Source organism: Bos mutus, chromosome 13 (assembly GCF_027580195.1).
Source record: "Bos mutus isolate GX-2022 chromosome 13, NWIPB_WYAK_1.1, whole genome shotgun sequence".
NCBI lineage: Eukaryota > Metazoa > Chordata > Mammalia > Artiodactyla > Bovidae > Bos > Bos mutus.
Window position 1 is genome coordinate 41032087 of NC_091629.1, and position 18824 is coordinate 41050910.

General features: G+C 47.1%; 1 protein-coding gene across 5 annotated transcripts in view; it reads right to left on the reverse strand.

The window, feature by feature from the left end:
- Positions 1–2145: 2145 nt before the first annotated feature.
- The window catches only part of CDH26 (cadherin 26), a 49585-nt gene continuing 32906 nt past the window's right edge, over positions 2146–18824 (reverse strand). The window contains exons 11-17 of one of the 5 annotated variants that reach the window (XM_070381469.1): positions 17388–17627; positions 16471–16692; positions 15567–15697; positions 13878–13955; positions 10700–10750; positions 7764–7838; positions 2146–2751 (exon numbers count right to left, since the gene is read on the reverse strand). In XM_070381469.1, coding sequence (XP_070237570.1) covers positions 2746–2751; positions 7764–7838; positions 10700–10750; positions 13878–13955; positions 15567–15697; positions 16471–16692; positions 17388–17627 — 803 coding nt within the window. In that variant the 3' untranslated portion in view covers positions 2146–2745. Of the gene's footprint in view, positions 2752–4155; positions 6056–7763; positions 7839–10699; positions 10751–13877; positions 13956–15566; positions 15698–16470; positions 16693–17387; positions 17628–18824 lie in introns of those variants that run through there. The other 4 variants (XM_070381467.1, XM_070381466.1, XM_070381470.1 and 1 more) reach the window with 4 other exon arrangements.

Sequence of the window (18824 nt, forward strand, 5' to 3'; positions counted from 1 at the left end):
CCTGTGCAAATATTTGAACAAAATGGAAAAAAAACCTGTTCAATGAAGAAAACTAAACAAGGTAATTGCTCTGAAGTATGACACACATATTTTGCTATGTCAATGTTTTTTCTATTTATTGGTTTGCTTTGTAGGTCATATAACCTGCATTAATCAGTACTCAGTTTGGCTGTGAATGACAGATCACAAACCCCCAGTAAACAGAGACAAATGTACTTTTCGCTCATGAAAGTGAGGTGATTCAGGCCCTCGTGGTCTCCGAGGTGAGGGTGAGGCTTCTTCTAACACATCGTTCCCCACTGGGAAGTCTCCATTCCCAAGGTCCCCAGTAGCCTTCCTTCATGGCCACGTTCCCACCAGCAAGGAGGGTAGAGGGCTGGAAAGACACTCCCTGCTCTCCTCCATCTCAGCATCGACTGAGATGTGCTGCTGCAGTGTGAGGTCCATTGGCCAGAACATGGTCACCTGGTCACATCAAGTTCAAGGAGGGCTGGGAAATGTCATTGTCACTTAGGGAAGCCATTGCCCTCACTCAGACTTGGGAAAGAGGGACAGAAGGGACAGTGAGGATAGGGGACAGTAGTTCTGCTGCCACCCACCCTTGGGCACCCACCTATCTGTGCTCACACAGAGAACGCCCTCCCCTGCATCCCCCAAGGGAACCGGCTACAAGGCCCCAGCCAGTTTCTGCACTTGGCTCCCAATCCAGGATCCCAGGCAAAGCAGCATCCTCTCCAACAGATATGGATGAGGTTCTTCATGATTTCACAACCTACAAACTAGATCATAAGTTCCTGGTCTCAGCACACCGAACATGAAGTCAATGAGTACGAACAGGAGGATGCAGCCATTTGGAAAAAAGCAAAATACTGAACAGCGTCATCAGTGACCCACCTGCAGGAGCAAACCCAGGGATGCGGGAACAGCGGCAACCCCTCGGCAGCATCGCCATGCCTGGCCCCACCTGCGTCCCAGCTGCTGCCTCCCCTGCACTGGGCTGGGATGGACACCCCAGGGGATGCCCCTCCTGGGACCTGCATGGTTTCCACAGTTTGCTCCTTGTTTTCAGGGATTGCTCTAGAGTTGAACAATCACAGGCTTTTTCAGACCAGGCTGTGGTTTCTTAGGCAAAGCTCTTTTTCAAAAAACATAAAGATTTCTGATCTATTTGTTTCCAGTGGGCTCTCTTTGTTGAGACGTAGTTTATAACCCCGGAGCATCTGACCTTCCTCATTGGCCTCCAAGCTCGCTTTCTCTCTCGGCTGACACCTTCCGTCCCTTGGTACATGGCACCACCCACCTCAAGTCATCCAAAATGACAGCCCTGGGTAGAAAGGCAAAATCCTTAGAGAGACTCTTGCCCCCAGGCTCACAGATTGGTGGGACGGGGCACTTGTTTTATTTTCCACTAAGTGTACTGCTTTGCACAAAACCATTCCAATGACTGATGTCATTTGAGAGACACAGCAGTTGCTTTTTCAGCCCTGCAAGGCTCCAAATTACCCAGCTCTCAGTCAACTTAGATTGCAGGCTGCAGGCGAGACCGTCTCCATTAGCACAGCTGCCTACATTTCATGCCACTCCAGCCCTGGCCAGCAGTCGCCCATGTCCATCTCTCCTGTGGGACTTTAATGCATTTCTACAGTATGAATTTCTCCCACAACTTTCTTCCTCAATCCTTTTTCAGAACAAGGAAAGTAAAAGTGTTACTCACTCAGTCATATCTGACTTTTTGTAACCCCATGGACTGTAGCCCGCCAGGTTCCTCTGTCCATCGAATTCTCCAGGCAAGAATATTAGAGTGGATTGCTGTTCCCTTCTCCAAAGGATCTTCCTGACCCAGGGATTAAGCCCCTCTCCCGCATTGCAGGCAGATTCTTTACTGTCTAAGCCACCAGGGAAGACCAAGGGCTGCTTTCCAAAAAACAACAGATGAGAGTTGTTAGTAAATGCTTTGTTTCTGCTTGATATGGGCCACCTGTCCTCCAGACCCACTGCCTGAATCCCTGCCCCCAGATGCATCTACAAGCCCATGCCCCAAGTTTGAGTTCTTCTATTTACAGCTTGCTTATCTTGCTCCTATATTTTATAACACTTAAAAGTACATGTAGCCTTGAGTGACAGAAAATCCAAAACAGCAGTGGCTTGAACAAAATGTATTTAATTCTCCTTCATTTGAGGAGATGGGGTCCTGGGATGGGTCCAGCAGGGCTCCCTGGTGTTAGAGACCTCCACCCCTTCTATCCTGTCCAGGCATCATGCATCAGCTAATGACGATGTCCAGAGCCGCTGCCCCTGTGCCAGTCATCATCTCCTCATTCCAACCAGTAGAAAGAGAAGAGAGGGAAGAGATGAGTCTACAGCTTTCTGGAAGTTGCCCTCCATTGACTGGAATGTAGTCACATGCCCACACGAGCTGCAAGGGAGGATGGGAAATGTCCTTCCCATTCTGGATGGCCACACATTCTGGGTCTTTTACTGAGGAAGGAGAGGTAACAGATACTGAAGCAATTATGCTGCAGCTGCATATTCTTGTCACATTCCAATACCAGTGACCTCATGCTGGGAAAGTGAAAGAACCAGTCTTCTCTGTCTTTATAGCTCCAACATTCTTTCTCCTCCTCCTTCTTCTCCTGACGGCGGAGGCAGATTTATTTGGCCTCTAACACACGCATTTCAGAGGAGACAACAACCACACGAGGTCTGCCGTCTTCTGCCCACATGCCATCTTTCAGGGGACTGTTGCTATGCCTACTCAACAAGGACATAAGATAAGGTTTCCTGGGTTAGTGTTTCAGCTGGGAAACTTTTAACAACCAAGATAGCTTCTGTGCTTAGCAAATTAGAAAAGTAAGAAAAACAAACTCCCTTGATGAAAAACTCCATAAAGCCAATGAGACTGTAAATGGAAATGGAAACCCAAAATTGATGAAATGCAAAATAAATATTTAACTTATGAGACGGCAGCTATCTTTGGATTGCTAAGTAATTTGGAGGCTAATGTTCTTAAAAAAAATCACATTTTCTAGGAAAATATTTACTATTTCTGTTTTATTGCCTTCTTCATTGCCATTAGTAAGACTTGGTTTCATTCACGAGTGTACATAAATTCCACTGGAGGCTAACATTTTTTTTCCCAAAACTTCCTGGTGAGGCTGTTTCTAATGGAAACCTTTTAAAGCATGGAGATAGACCTGGGAATCAACCTATGGGGAGAACCAGCCAATATTCAAGAATGCTCCCTGCAGACGTCAGTTGGGGCAGGTGATAATATACAACATAGACTGGAATCTAAAGGGGAAAGTCAAAGCATTGTACCAGGTGGGCTTCATAAACATGCCAACAGGGCCAGTGTCTCCACTGGACAATATACCCCAAAGGCTCAAGACCTACAAAAACATATATACAGACTTCAGAATACACAAAGAAAACAGCAAAATCAAAATTAATAAATGTCTAATTAAATATCTACAAAATATAACATTTTGTTCTTGCTAATTGTTCAATTCCACGTTCTTGAATTTTTCATGAGTATTTTACTACTTTTGAGAACAATTAGTGGGAGAGAGCCTCATAATGTAAGAATGCACTAATAGGCACAACTGCCAAGATTTCATAACCATTAGTAAAGGAGTCAAGTTACCTACAGCCAAAAGCAAACTTATCTAAAACCTGTCAGAGTTGTATGGCAATGTATTTGACTTTAACACAGAGTATAGATATATTTGGGCTTCACTGATGGCTCAGGAGGTAAAGAATCTTCCTGCAATGCAAGAGACCCGGTTCAATCCCTGGGTTGGGAAGATCCCCTGGAGAAGGAAAGGGTCGCCCACTCCAATATTCTTGCCTGGAGAATTCTATGGACAGAGGAGCCTGGCAGATTACAGTCCATGGGGTTGCAAAGAGTTGGATGCGACTGAGCAACTAACACTTTCACTTTTAAGTTTTTATGGATATATTTAAATGTTAGATGAGATGTGGAGTTCCTAAAAAGAATGCCTTAGACAAGGGGATCAGTGTTCTTGTTTTCTTTAAAAGGCCAGGAAGTAAATGTGTTGGGCTTTGTGAGCCATATATCTTCATCATGATTACTCAGCACTACTATGGAAGCACAAAGTGGTCGTGGATGGCCCTTAAATAACATATGAGCACAGCTGTGTACCAATAAAGCTTTATTTACAAAAACAGATGGTGGGCCAGATGTTCCCCATGGCCATAGTTTTCTGTCCCTTGCCTCAGATCCAGGAGTATCCAATGACTTCCTACTGACCCTCACCAACCATTCAGACTCAAGAAGTATACCGTTCTAAGATAGGACTAAGATGGGAATCCTGAATTCCCCAGAAAACATCGTAGGCTCTCCTCAGAATCATTCCAGAATTAGCACAGCTATTCTACACAACTGTGAGCCAGTTTTAGACTTTCCAATCCTTTGGAGATGGTTTTCTTCTTTTTTAGTTACCCAACGCACTAGGTGACACATGAAATGACTATGTACTAATTCTTGTGATCTCTTTCAGTATTTCCACAGCTTCTTTAGAAAGAAAAGTTTTAACTCTGCATCAGCTAAAACTTGGGGCTTTCCAGGTGGCACTAGTGTTAAAGAACTTGCCAGCCAGTGCTGGAGATGTAAGAGACACAGGTTTGATCTCTGGCTCAGGAAGATCCCCTGGAAGAAGTCATGGAAACCCATGCCAGTATTCTTGCCTAGGAAATCCCATGGACAGAGGAGCCTGGTGGGTTACAGTTCATAGGATCACAAAGAGTTGGACTCGAATTCAGGAGGATGTGCACAAAAGAGTATGCTCATTAATTATATAATGTTTTTTAGAATTTGCCATAGGCTTTTAGATATCTAATATATACATTAAAGTGCCCTGGTATCTTTCAAAATTTTGCTTAACCAGTTTCTTATATATTACACAGCCAAGAAAACAGTCTATACAAGACACATGTCCTACTATTTACATTTTTTTTTTTTTAGATAAAGGACACTATCACCTCCCCCACAGTTTACACTAGTGATAAGTGGACATGTAAAAATCAATTAAAGTTTGTGATGTTGTATAAAAATAGAATTTAATCAGAATTGAGTCACTCAAAGGCTCCTAAGTTATTTTAATTACATAGTATATGCAAGTTAAATTATGTAAGTTTTTTTTTTTAATATTTACCACTCATAAAGTTTTAAGTTTTAATTATTTCTCTTTTGGTAATAAATTTTATCTATTTATCTACTCAAAAAGTGCAATGGGACTAATATATTTTTAAAAATCACTAAAAATACTAATTGCAAATATTCTACAAAATATTACCCTATTGTGTTTCACTTAAACTGAAGCAGAACCATAATAAAGAAATTTAAGTAAGCACTTAAAAATCTTTTCCCAGTTTTACCTGTTGTTTTCCCCAGCATTATCTGTTGTTCTCAAATAATTGGGGTAATCTGTGGATTATATTTCATTTATTCTCGGAGTTGGGCTGCTCATGGAAGCAAGGAATTACACAATTAAATTCAAATTTCTCTAGAAAATATGCCTGACAAATTTTTTAAGAAGTATGACCTGCTGTTTTGTTTTGGTTCAAGAGGTCCCAGAATGTCGAATCATTTAATCCAGACTCAGTTTACCCTCATTCTGTTAGAACTAGAAGGTAATTTTTTTTTTTTTTTTTAGTAGATGAAACTCTGGAGACAAGGATTGAGAAGATGCAAGAAAGGTTTAACAAGGACTTAGAAGAAATTAAAAAAAAAAAAACTAGAAGGTAATTTTTAAAAAACAAAAGGAAAAAGGCATTCTAGAATAGTGATTTCCCCTTGTGAATTATTCCAATTCACCAAAATATGCATTTTTTAGGAACGAAAGGCTGACTGAGAATATATTTCTTCTAGTGGAGCAGCCTTTGGCCCCAAAGAGTCCAGCACGTCAGGTGGTAGGTCATGTTCAGAGAAGGTGAGAGAGCTGAGGCTGTCTGCTTGCTCACACTCGCCCTCCTCTGCGTAGACATGAGGTGGGTAGCCAGGATCACCCTCGGGGTCACGGGTGCCACAGAGCTGCTGGAGGGGAACCGAGGAGAGGAGGTGAGTGCCATGGCCTGTGAGCCTTGTCCCATCACAGGCGTTTCTACAGACTCAGATACGGCAGCAAACTGAAAGGAGGGTCCCCGTCACACTCCTCCTGATCTCAGGGAGGGAACACACAATGACGGTGGCCCTGACCTGGGTAGGATGACGGGGACATGGAAGAAAACCGCCCACCCCTTCTACCCTCTTACAGGGTAGACTCATCCCTCACCCAGGCCTGAGACCTCCCCTCCTGGCCCTAAGCCTGCTGTCACCTTGAATGACCATCCCCAATACATGTTTGTGGGACGGATGGATGGGTGAGGTTAAAGGGCTTTTCCCTGTTGACCTCCAAATACCCTACTGCTGCTGCTGCTGCTAAGTCGCTTCAGTCGTGTCCAACTCTGTGCGACCCCATAGACGGCAGCCCACCAGGCTCCCCCGTCCCTGGGACTCTCCAGACAAGAACACTGGAGTGGGTTGCCATTTTCTTCTCCAATGCATGAAAGTGAAAAGTGAAAGTGAAGTCGCTCAGCTGTGTCCGACTCTAGCAACCCCATGGACTGCAGCCTACCGGGCTCCTCCGTCCATGGGATTTTCCAGGCAAAAGTACTGGAGTGGGGTGCCATTGCCTTCTCTGCCAAATACCCTATAAGGTCTCTAATGTTTCATAGAGCCTGTTTCATAGATCAAGGTGGGGATGGGTTTACAAGACTCTTCTAAGCCATCACTGGCTCACAGCATTCGTGTGAAAGTGAACTCATCTAGGGCCTGAAGATGTTCAGAGTCAGACCCATCCCCCACCATGTCCCCAGGCTCTCAGCCAGCTGTGTCCACCTTGCTCCGCTTGCGGGGGCTCCTCCAGGCTCTCCATTTAGTGGGAATATCGTCTCCTGGCCCTGCATCTACTGGTCCCCAGACCTGCTGACCACAGTACCTGGGAACCTTCATCCTTACATCACACACCTGCAGGAACTGTGGCCACCGTGTGGCCCTATGCCTTGGGGCATGGGTGGCGGGGGGGAAGCCAGCTGAAAGGTGAATCCAGGGGCTGTGACTGGGGTGTCATCAGTTCCATCATGTCCCCTCAGTGCAGCCAAGTAGATAACTAAGGATGGGCCTGGTGAGCACACAGCAAACCAGGATCTGCAGGGGGTCTGTGCTCAAAGCTCCCGAGGCCTGTGACAGCAGAAGCTTCCAGCCCTGATTCAGCAGTTTAGAAGCCTTGTGAGATCAATAATTCATCATAAACCCCAACTAAGTTAGAAGGCTCACAAGGGAAAGCACCGGGCCTTCTAATCTGCTGTTTTTGCCTCCTCTCACACCACCCAGCTCAGCTCCAAGTTTGCACTAATGAAGGCTCCCTGCCTGCCTGGGGGACAGGAGGATGGGCCTCAGCAGGAAGCAGCCTTCCTCGGCCCAGTCAGATGGTGAACTGGTCCCCACCCGCTCCATCCACAGGGCAAGCTGTGTGGGGTGGAGAGGGCAGATACACAGATGTGAATGTGGGTAAGCCAGATGACACGTGATGATAACCAGGGACTAGACTAGAAGGGTTCTCACTTCCTGTGACCCATCTTCATCCACTCTAACAACCTGAGGAAGGGGCCCCCAGGCACGTCTCACAAAACAGGTCCCCAGGAGGCTCTGATGAGCACCCAGACCCTCTAATGCAGCATCTGCAGAGTTGGGGGCCTCCTACCTGACTCAGCACCTTTGCCATCACTCCTGCTCTCATTTCCAGGGGTCCTCTGGGCACCACGGTATTGAGGCAAACCTGAAAAGTGAAGAAAAGAGTCCTAATCCTGTCGGAGTCAGCTCACAGCTCCCCTCAGTTGATGGCCTCCGCTGGCGGGCACACGGGGGCCACCACCAGGTGGAGGACTGTCTCAGCTCTCCTGGAGGGGACAACAGGCCAAGGGCAATTTAACCAGATGTCACCTCCGTGTGTGCAGGGAGAGAGGGCAGCCCTGCCGGTTTTGACTGAGGGACTGGTGGGCCCTCCACGCCTTGGCTTCCAGGGAAGAAGGAAGCCGAGTGAGCCTGGCCAGCAGAGTTTGGGTCTGGTCCACAAACGTGAATCAGCAAGAGGCTGACTGCCCCACATGGGGAAGCTCATCCCACCACCTGTCCCCACAACGCACAGCTCATCTCAGGTTCTAATCCCCCTCCTCCTGCCTTGGTAGGTCAGCCGCACCTCGTGCACACAGGGTGCCTTGCTGCCTTCTCTCTCTCATGGACCTGGGTCTCAGGTTCTGGCTGAGGCGTGGGGTAGAGCCATGAGGAGGTGGGCTTAGGAGGCTCCATGTGGGGGCCACCCGGGACCCCAGAGAGCCTCACCTGCATCATGTAGTCAGGCCTGTGCATGTGAGGCCAAGCAGCCCCTCACTCAGGCTCACACAGGTGCGGGGCCTCCACCCAGGGTGAGAGGAACATAGTGATGAGCGTGCAAGGTGCAAGAGAGGCCGCCTGCACCCGGGGCCTCTCAGGAAGAGGAGGGCCCACGAGGAGGGAAGGCCAGCAGAGGCCAGGAGGCTGGAGGCAGCCCAGACCTGCAGGCGGAGGACAGCGCAGGAGGGACCAGATGATCCCAGATCTCAGGGCTGCAGACCATGCCAGGACAACGGCCAGCTGTCAGGTGGATTTAAATTGGAGAGTGACATGAGAGCATTCCCTGGTGGCTCAGAGGGTAAAGTGTCTGCCTGCAATGCCGGAGACCCAGATTCGATCCCTGGGTTGGGAAGATTCCCTGGAGAAGGAAATGGCAACCCACTCCAATATTCTTGCCTGGAGAATCCCATGGATGGAGGAGCCTAGTAGGCTACAGTCCATGGGGTCCCAAAGAATGGGACACAACTGAGTGACTTCACTTTCACTTTCAGAAACACATTGGTGACTTTTACAGCTGCAATGACTTCTGATCACCCCTGAATTTAGGGGTACTTTGTATACTTCAGAAGATGTGTATAAAACACTGTGAAGTTTAGGATAATTTTACATGTCCATGAAGATATATATATACACACACACCTGTCTGTACCCGTATCTGTCTATACACATAAACCCATCCCATCCCACCATTGCGAATTGAACTAAACGCTCTTAGCCAAAGAGATAGCAGGGATAACCCCTACCAACAACCCTGGAGACCTGCTGCCTGGTGATGCTGTGTCCTCAGTCACTGCCCTCCAGCTCCCGTGAGCCTCTCGGAGGAGGATACAAGACACACAGGCCCTTCCTCCAATGTGCTTGCTGGTCAGACCCTGTGATCCTTCCCAGCCCCGTGGAAGGTATAACACCAGTCTCCAGGGAAACTCAGGGTCGATTTTTTCTTGAGTAGATTTTAGGTTCCACCACACACCACTTTTTGCTGCTTTTGCTTCATTTTGCCACATTTACTGCACGTGACTCTGTCAAGGCCAAGAGCACAGTTTCCCTCCCCTGGCCACTCGGCACAGAAGCCCTGGCTTCAGGCATGTTCCCAGGACCCACAACTCCTCAAAGGTACTTCAGCAAGAGTGTTTGGATTTCATTCTAATTATGTGAAAGTTATTTTAATAATAATATTTAATGTTATTTTTCTAATATAATGGAGAAGGGCTTACATCTTTTTAACTGAGCCCTCCCAACATGTGAATAAAAGCAAAAATATTATAATTGCTTTTATGAAACTTGAACGAAGCTTTTTGTCGCTTGTTTGCTTAATCAAAGAGAACCTGATACGATAAGCTGAACTCCCTTAAAAATATCTGAAACTGCTTATTGTCATAAATTGAAATTTTCTTGACACCTTAAGAATCAATTTCAACAATGTGAGGCAATTAATTAGATGCTAAGGAAGAACTCTGCAAACTTCCTCCACAATATCCAGCTTCCTTTTTGTTGTTATTGTTTCCAGTTGAATCACTATTTTTATTTGTTGCTTTGGCAACAGGTGTATGTTGTAAATGTCATTGCACTTCAAAATCAGTACTAATAAAAAAACAGCTCTTTTCTGTTTTATTTATAATGGCATTCTTTGTAAGATCTCATTTGTAAAGAAGGATTCTGCTGTTAGAAAGGTTTAGGAGGAAATGCACTAGTGGCCTCTATATTCCCCTTAGTTCAAAACTTCTATAAATCCATAAAGAATCAAAGCAAAAGAATACTCAGGCCTTCACCAAGTTCCTAGCTTCTCAGAAGCAAAAGAAACTTGTCAGGGACTGAAAACCTCTGGTGCCTTCAGGTCTGGAGGTAAGTACTTTATTTAGTTCTCATCTGCTCCCTAGAAGTCATGGTTCAGACCGTGAAGAATCCACCTGCCAATTCAGGAGACCCAGGTTCAGGCCCTGGGTTGGGAAGACCCCCTGGAGAAGGGAATGGCTACCCACTCCAGTATTCTTGCCTGGAGAATCCCATGGACAGAGAAGCCTGGTGGGCTACAGTCCATAGGGCTGCAAGGAGTCAGACAAGACTGAGTGACTAACACTTTCACTTTTTTCACTGCTTCCCACATTCACTGCTTTCAGCTTATTTGGATGTTGGTTGGATATATTTTTACCACCTTCCCCCTTCCCAGCTTCCCATTTTCAGGGCTTCCCACGGCTGCCAGGACTGTAAGGTAACTCTTTTCATGGTAACTTGTTCATTGATACTTACAGGAGTAGAGTATTTGTTTCTCACACTTGGTTCAAAAAACACACCATGACCCTGAAATTATTTTTAAAAATGAAAAATTAATTAAAGTAAAAAAAAATTAAGTGTTTATTGGTTTCATATAAATTACCCAAAGATGCAAACACATAACTAGAAATTCTTGTAACCATGAGGCCTCCTGTTTCTGCACTAAAGGTATCTGATGATAGTGTAGGTATTCCTAGCAGAAATCCATGGGTGAGTTTTATAGTTGCTTTGTGGGGATGGAGCATGAACATATGAGATTTTCAAGCCCATCTTGGGTCTACAAAATTCACATCAGACTCACAGTGTGCTGAGAGTGTGGCCTCAAAGTCTGTGAATGTGGCCCATTCATCCCTAAGACCCAAGGCTGGTTACATAATTGGAAGGACCCAGCATAAAAAATGTGAGCCCCTTGCCAGATATAAAGTGTTTCAAGATGGTGACAGGAGAGTATTAACCAAGTACAAGGCCCTTCTGAGCACAGGGGCCTGTGGGACTGACTGGGTTCCATGCCTATGAAGCTGACCCTTCCACGGTCAGAGGGACACACCTATCAATGCACAAGCCCTTTCAAGGATTCATGGAATCATGTTTGTGCAAAAGAGAATAACTCATTTTTATCTTGGCTCAAATGTAGCCTGAGAAAAATAATGAATTATAGAGGTCTTGAATTCTTTCTTAAAAGCTTTCTGTCATGAAAACAGTGACTCTTTGGCCCTTGAGAAACCATTTTAGCTCTTGTCAGAAGAGTAAATTTTTTGTTAAACAATAGCTAGTTACACTAGTGAAGTCCAAATAAGGTCTGTATTTGAGGCCTGTGTCAATAGTGTCATACCGAAGTCAGTTTTCTGGTTTTGATAACATACTATGTAGATTATTATTCTGGGGGAAAGCTGTGTGGAAGGTACGCAGGAACTCTGAACTATTTTTACAACTTTGTGTGAGTCTGAAAAGTCATGTTAAAAAGCACAGCTATAGTTTTAGAATGTGTACATGGAGTATATAAGGACATGGCTCAGTTTGGCAGGAGGTGTGGAGTCAATGGACTGGAAGTTGGTTAGGGCCAAGGCCACTGCTCTTGATCTTGTAGATGACCTCTGGTACCCAGACATGAATACAGAGAAATGCAGTTATTTGTGGGTGTCATATTTGATCAGAGCTATCAAATATTCAAGATGATGACAGGAGAGTATTAACCAAGTACAAGGCCTGGAGAAGGAAATGGCAACCCACTCCAGTATTCTTGCCTGGAGAATCCCGTGGACAGAGGAGCCTGGTGGGCTGCTGTCCATAGAGTTGCACAGAGTTGGACATGACTGAAGCGACTTGTATAGTATAGTATCAAACAACAACTCAGTAACACCCAACAATCACAATAGTTAGTTAGATATATGAGGTTTTCACAACTGTGTGTTTGTTCTACCAGAATCACAGAACCTTCTAGAAGGGAACCCACTGTCCATCACCAGTGAAGTCCCAGCAGCAGGAGCAAAGCTATGCAACTCACTGGAGTTCCCAGGACAAGGTGTACTTGGTCAGATACACTCAACAGAGAAGGTAGTGTTTATTTTCTATCCTAGGGGAAATTGCTAGTTTACTCCAAAGGTAACGCATTTCCCTCTAAGTGAAAACAAAGAAGCTATACCTTTTCCTCCTCAGATACTCACATGCAAATAAAAATTAGCATTATGGTGAGGGGGAGGGGAAATGGAAGTAGAAAAGGAAAGGTGAAGAGAAGCAAGGGAAAAGAATAAAATAAAGTGGGTATGTGTGACCCAACGTGACTTGAAGATTCTAACATTCTATGGATGATATTATAAACACCTGCCAACTGAATATGCACACAAGATCTAGAAGCTGACACAGACAGATGAAACTGTTTAGATCTGGGATGGGATTGTGGACAACTTTTGCTTTGGGTTTCTATTTTTAATATAAGCCCTTCAATCATGAAATAAAATTTCAGAAAAAATAAAGCAGGCACAGGTCCTCAGTAACAGTTCTAAGGAAGTCCGTGCCTTGTCACAGATTTTAAAATAGCAGGTCACCTGATAATCATAAGTGACAATCTCACTGAGGGAAGGTGTGTGAATGGCTGACTATCAATCCAGCCACAACAGGTACACTGACTATTTGCAGGACATCATAAAGGGAACCTAGAGACTCACCAGAAAATAGAACAGCAGACTTGGTGTCCTCCCCTGCAGTTGGGGGAGCAAGGTACCCTCTGGCAGGGGGTTGGTAAAGATGCTGTGGGATTATACTTGCAGAGTGCAAATCCCAGGGCACGATTAGTGGACCAGAGTTTTTACTGTGCCTGGCCTCCAGAAGCTTATAGGCCAGGAGCTCTGGCCTCCAGAAGCTTATAGACCAGTCAAGGAAGAGAGGCCCCTGCCTGCCCTCCCCAGGAGTCTCTGTGCCCCCTCCCCCTGGGAACATGAGTGGTGGGCAGATGCCCTCTGGACCTGGTCCTGCTCTCCCCAGCCAGGCGCCTGCACAATAAATGACACCAGCCCTGGGTCAACTCGCTCTTTTCCAAAGTGGAGTCTTCGTCTGCTTAGAGAAGGGAAAGTTTAGCCAGACTGGGAACAGGGTTTCAAATGACATTGAACTGCGTGGTGAGAAAAATCAGTCCCTGTCTAATTCCTCTTCCATGCTCCTAATGACATCAAGGAGGAAGTGTCCGTCAGGTGCCAGCCTGTCCTGGTTCTCTCTCTCTTCCCACATTTTCTACCTAGAATTACAGGGTTCTATTTCTATTGTGTCTGTGTTTCACTCACCTGCTCTTTATACAAGTAAAACTTGTTTTCTGCTTACAATTGAAATATAAAATTTCCTGTTTAAAGAAATGCACTTCTTTTGGACACAAGTCCATTTAAAGGAAAATAATGTTTAAAGTCGTGAAGTTAGCGCTGGACGGACTGGAGTGTGGCCCTGAGCCATCCGACACTTGAGCTGGGAGCAAAGGCATGTGAGGTTGAGCAGAATTGCAGGGGCTTTGCAGGAGTGGCTGGGGTGAAAGCAGGCGAGGGGTGGGCCTGTAGGGGGACATCCCAGGATGTGGGTGGGGGAGCAGCCATGGTGTCCCCCTCGCATCGAACGGTCACCAAAGTCACCCCTCTTGTTTCAACACAAGCAGCAAACGAGCCACACTCACCTTAGCTCCCAGCTTGGTGCCCGCCTGGGCTGCGCTGATGGACAGAGCTGGCATGTGATCCCCGAGGTATGACCTTCCCTGTGGGACCGGGGAAAGAAATATGACTAGGGCTGAAATTACAGATGGCGGCATTAAACACAGAAGACAGCGAGTAACGTCTCCCCTCTGGCATTACAGACAGCATCCTGACCCTGGAAAACAGCCTGCGCTGTGAAGCAGGAGGGCAACCTGGCAAGCGGACGCTTTGTAATCGCTGGTCAGGAAGTGAAGTTTCTTGTTTAGCGGTTCACGTGAAGTGATGGCAACAACAAAAATCAAGCAACCAAAGAGAAAACCTCGTATCAATCAGCCTCAGCATCTCAAAACTGGTCCTTGCCCTCTTCTAAGCCTCAGTGATGGTTCTTGGGGTTACCACAGTGGGCAGTGATGTGGGGAGCCTTATCCATTTCTCACTCAACAAGTATTCACTGAGGGACTCAGATGTTGAGAAGTGCTGGATTTCTTCTCTTTTAAAAAGATTTATTTATTTATTATTTCAGCTGTGCTGGGTCTTCTTTGCTACAAGGGCTTTCTCTAGTTGCTTCAGGTGGGGACTACTCTTGGTCTCAGTGCTTGGGATTCTCATTGTGGTGGCTTCTCTTGTTGCGGAGCACAGGCTCTAGGGCACATGCTCAGTAGTTGTGGCCCATGGGCTCAGTTGCTCTGCAGCATGTGGGATCTTCCCAGACCAGGGATCGAACCAGTGTCTCTCTCCTGCACTGGCAGGCAGATTCTTGACCACTGGGCCACCAGGGAAGGCCTGGATTTCTTTCCTAAGGGCTCACTGGCTTCCCCACAGAGAGGGGAGGACCCCGTGCTGTCCTGCAGACCCTCTTGATCAGGGAGTGTGTCCGATGGCAGAAAAGGACAAGGCGGGTGGAATCAGTGATGGTGTCTAGATGAAGGGAATCTTCTTGAGAGTGTGCAGTGTCCCCAGTGTGTGGATGTAGGCTGGTGTATTCACATAAGATGGAATAACAGGGAAGTGTGGACACAGTGGCAGCCTTATTTACCAATGGCTCTGATGCTGGGAGGACTGGGGACAGGAGGAGAAGGGGACAACAGAGGATGAGATGGCTGGATGGCATCACTGACTCGATGGACATGAGTCTGGGTGAACTCCGGGAGTTGGTGATGGACAGGGAGGCCTGGCATGCTGCGATTTATGGGGTCGCAAAGAATCAGACATGACTAAGCGACTGAACTGAACTGAACAAGGACATAATTGGTAGCTGCTGTTAGTAATACTAGAGAAACTCACCTGAAAAATGTCATTTGCCCTAAATAAAGTTTCTCGGCCTCAGCATTGCTAACACTTGGGTGGGTGACTTCTCTGTCATGGGGGCTGTCCTGAGCACAGCAGAACAGCCTGCAGTGTCCCCCAGTTAGTTCTATCCACCAGACACGAAAGCATCATCCACTCCCACCATCCTGGCCAACTCTTCACTCCCAGTTGAGTTGTAACCACCAACACACCTCTAGACACTGCCAGATGTCCCCTGGGGTGGGGATGGGGGTCAGAATCGCCCCCAGTTGAGAGCCAGCGCCCTAGACAAGTGTGACGAGATGATGACATGAGGGGGCAGTGAACGAGAGCAGTATGGAGAGCCTACCACATGGTCCTCATGAGACACAGTCCAGCTCTACTACCTGGAGAGGATCGGCTCTGCTCTCCTCATTCCACGCGAGCAGGGTCTGGATCCCCTCATCCTGTGGCACAGAGGGACCCTGCCTGTTGGCTTTGGATACAAGGCGGCATCGCAGCAGGAGGAGCAGAGCGGCTATGACAAAACAAGGGAGAGATGAGATGCCAGAGCTCTGGCCAATCAGAGGTTCCCTCCCACAGGAACCTGTGCTGCTGGCATATAACTTGGCTGGGGGCTCATGGGGGCAAGCTGAGCCTTCATCAATCTTTGCAGCCTCAGTGCTTAGCACAGCCTGGGGCACAGTAGGTGAGAGCTAACTATTTGTCAGACTGAGTAATACTATGTGACCAGTAATACTCTACTGTCTGCTTGAAAATTGAGCTTCCCTGTTAGCCTTTGCCAAGCCTGGGAGCTTGTGTACATTGCCGTCCTCAGCTATTAAAATCACCTCTGCTCTGTTGCTCAGTCATTCCTGACTTTTTGCGACCCCATGGACTCTAGCCCGCCAGGCTCCTCTGTCCATGGGATTTCTCAGGCAAGAACACTGGAGCGGGTTGCCATTTCCTTCTCCAAGAGATCTTCCAGACCCAGGGATTGAACCCGCGTCTCCTGCTTAGCAGGAGTCCATAGACAGTGGACCACTGTCCTTAAACGGCGTCTATCTCTAGGTTCCATTGCTGTAAAGTCTGCTACTAAGCAGAAGCCCCCTTTGCCAGGCAGGCAGCCTGTCTGACCAGGGTGGAAACCTCCCATCTGAGCCTGGGCCTCCCATGAGCCTGGGGGTCATTCTCAAAGGCACCCCGCTGACCTCGGCCACCTGCACCCCCCACCCCAGAGGACTCTATGCCCTTGGCTTACAGCCCGGGGAGAGGAGCTGCATTCCCAGGACAGCTCCTATCTATGCTGACCTGCCAGAGCCATGAATGCTACACAGACAGGGGCCAGGGCGCCCTTCACGACCCCAGCTCTCGCGACGAGGGGCTCCGCACAGGTGAATCCATCGGGACAGGAGCAGACCCTCACGTGGACAGTCTGCTTCTGGGAAAGTCCCTGTTTGTCTCCGATGAGAAGCGGCACAGAGTAGTCACCAAGTGGAAGGCTTCTCTGCATTAGAAGTTCCACTGAACAACCTGCAGAGGGAGGGGGACCTTAGCTGCATTGATGTGTTCATTTGTTCAGCTGCTCAGGGGTTATTTCTTAATGCCTCCCTTGTGCCAGGCTCTGTAGGAAGTTGGAGGTGGCCATGACCACTCTCTCCCATGGACACCAGCTGCATGTAAAGTGGTTCCCAAGACCACCCTCAGGTTGGTGATTCTCTAGAAAGGCTCAGGACTCACTACAAACTGTCTACTCATGGCTATGGAAACAGCACCCCAGTTTTTCTTTAGGGCACCCACACTTTCTGAACTCTTCACCCATGTGGATCAGGAGGGGCTAAGCCCAGATCCCAGCCAGGTCCAGGTGTGGGCTCAGAACCAGCCATCCAGTACATCTGCCCTCCCAACCCCTACCCAGTGTTGAGCAGGGCAGGTGGCTCAAGCCTTGTGATGATGCACACCTTCTTGCCAGGCACCAGAGAGTCCCAGGGACTCCCAGCCACCACGCTTATGTCTCCAAAGGAGAGCCTGGCTGCAGATGAAGGGACCACAGAGCCAAGGTCGGGAGCCATTGCCTCCAGAAAGTCCTCTGGGCACCCAGGTCTGCTGGGACACAGGCTTACCTGCTGCTTTCTTGGTGACATAAGCTAACATATTCCTCTTGGCCTGAGTGTGTGTGAGTCAGGTTTCTGTCCTTTCCCAGCCTTTCTGGCCAGTGTGATACGCACCCCTGTTTTCCCCCAGTCTCCACATGTCTTCTGTGTCTCCCCACGTGCTGTCCAGTTTGAAGGTGAACGGGTCGGAGTAGGGCTCTAGGTCGCTGTCCTCCGCCTCAATGAGGAGGGACTTGTCTCCCGCAGACTGACAGACCTCCAGGTGCTGAGAGCTCAGGCGGAGTGTGGGAGCGTTGTCGTTGACGTCTGACAGGAAGAGCAGCATGGTCCCGGTTCCCGTCTGCGGAGGGACACCTGGGTGGGGAGGAGGGAGTCCCAGCAAGGTTGCTGATTAATTCCAGAGGCTGCCCCAGAACACAGACGCCTGCGAATGAGTGCTCTTGGCCTCTGCAGAAAAGAACCATTCCGCGGAGACACTGAAGCCAATTCCCTTTCAATAAGCTTTATTACAAGGGCTGGATCTATCTTCCTGCTCTTTTGAAAATCTGGGTAGGATAAGTTAATAAAACATTTGCTGAATGAGGGACAGGTATCGAGTAGACGATAATATCAGCCATGGAAGTTGTTAAAGCAGGAGTGGGGGCGGGGGCGGGGGCGCGGGCGGCAGAGGGGATGGGTGTGATGTAGTTCTGCAGACCTCAGCTTCTATACTGGGTCCACACTGTAATCCTGGTCTGAATCCTGCACTAGAGTTTTGCAAAGTGTCACCCCTGGAGGACACTGGGCAACAGGTACTTGGGATCCCACTACCTTATTTCTAAAAACTGCATGCGAGTCTACAATGACCTTAAAATAAAAAAAATTTTTTTTAAACTATTCCACTGAAAAAACAGTGCCATTCATTAAAATATCCATAACAGAGTTATGGAACCCTCACCTAAAGCCAATTAGGAACACAGATTTAATATCTCCCTAAGCAACATTAATTATACAACTGTTAATTATGCAAATGGGATATACAACCATGTATGCTTGGAAATCTGGGTTCATAAGACAACTCTTATTACAAGTCTAATTTACAGATTTTCTTAAATACAATCATTAAAATTACTGGAAATATTTTATTTTTCTAGCTTTCTGCTTTGGTAGGTTTAGAAATACAGCCTTGAGAGAGAGTATAGAGAAAAGTGTTAAAACATGCTGATAAAAATGGTTGATGACAAATCTGTCCTGCACAGTCACATTTTCCTGAGCTTATAAAGCAGTCCAAGTGCAGGGAAACTGCTCATGTTTATCATATACAATTGGCTTTGACAAAGAGCTAGAGAGTTGTCTTATAAACAGATGAAAAAGATGCTGTGGTGGTGGCTGTATCCTTATCATGCTCATCGTCTCTTCTGAATGAACACTACCCCTCTTTCTATGGCATAGCCCCCTAGTTTGCCATTTCAAGAATTATCATCAAAAATAATCATCAGTATAGATGCACAATGATAAAAAGGTTTATATCTTTCCCAGTTGTGCTGAAAGACATTCACCTGTGTCATTTTC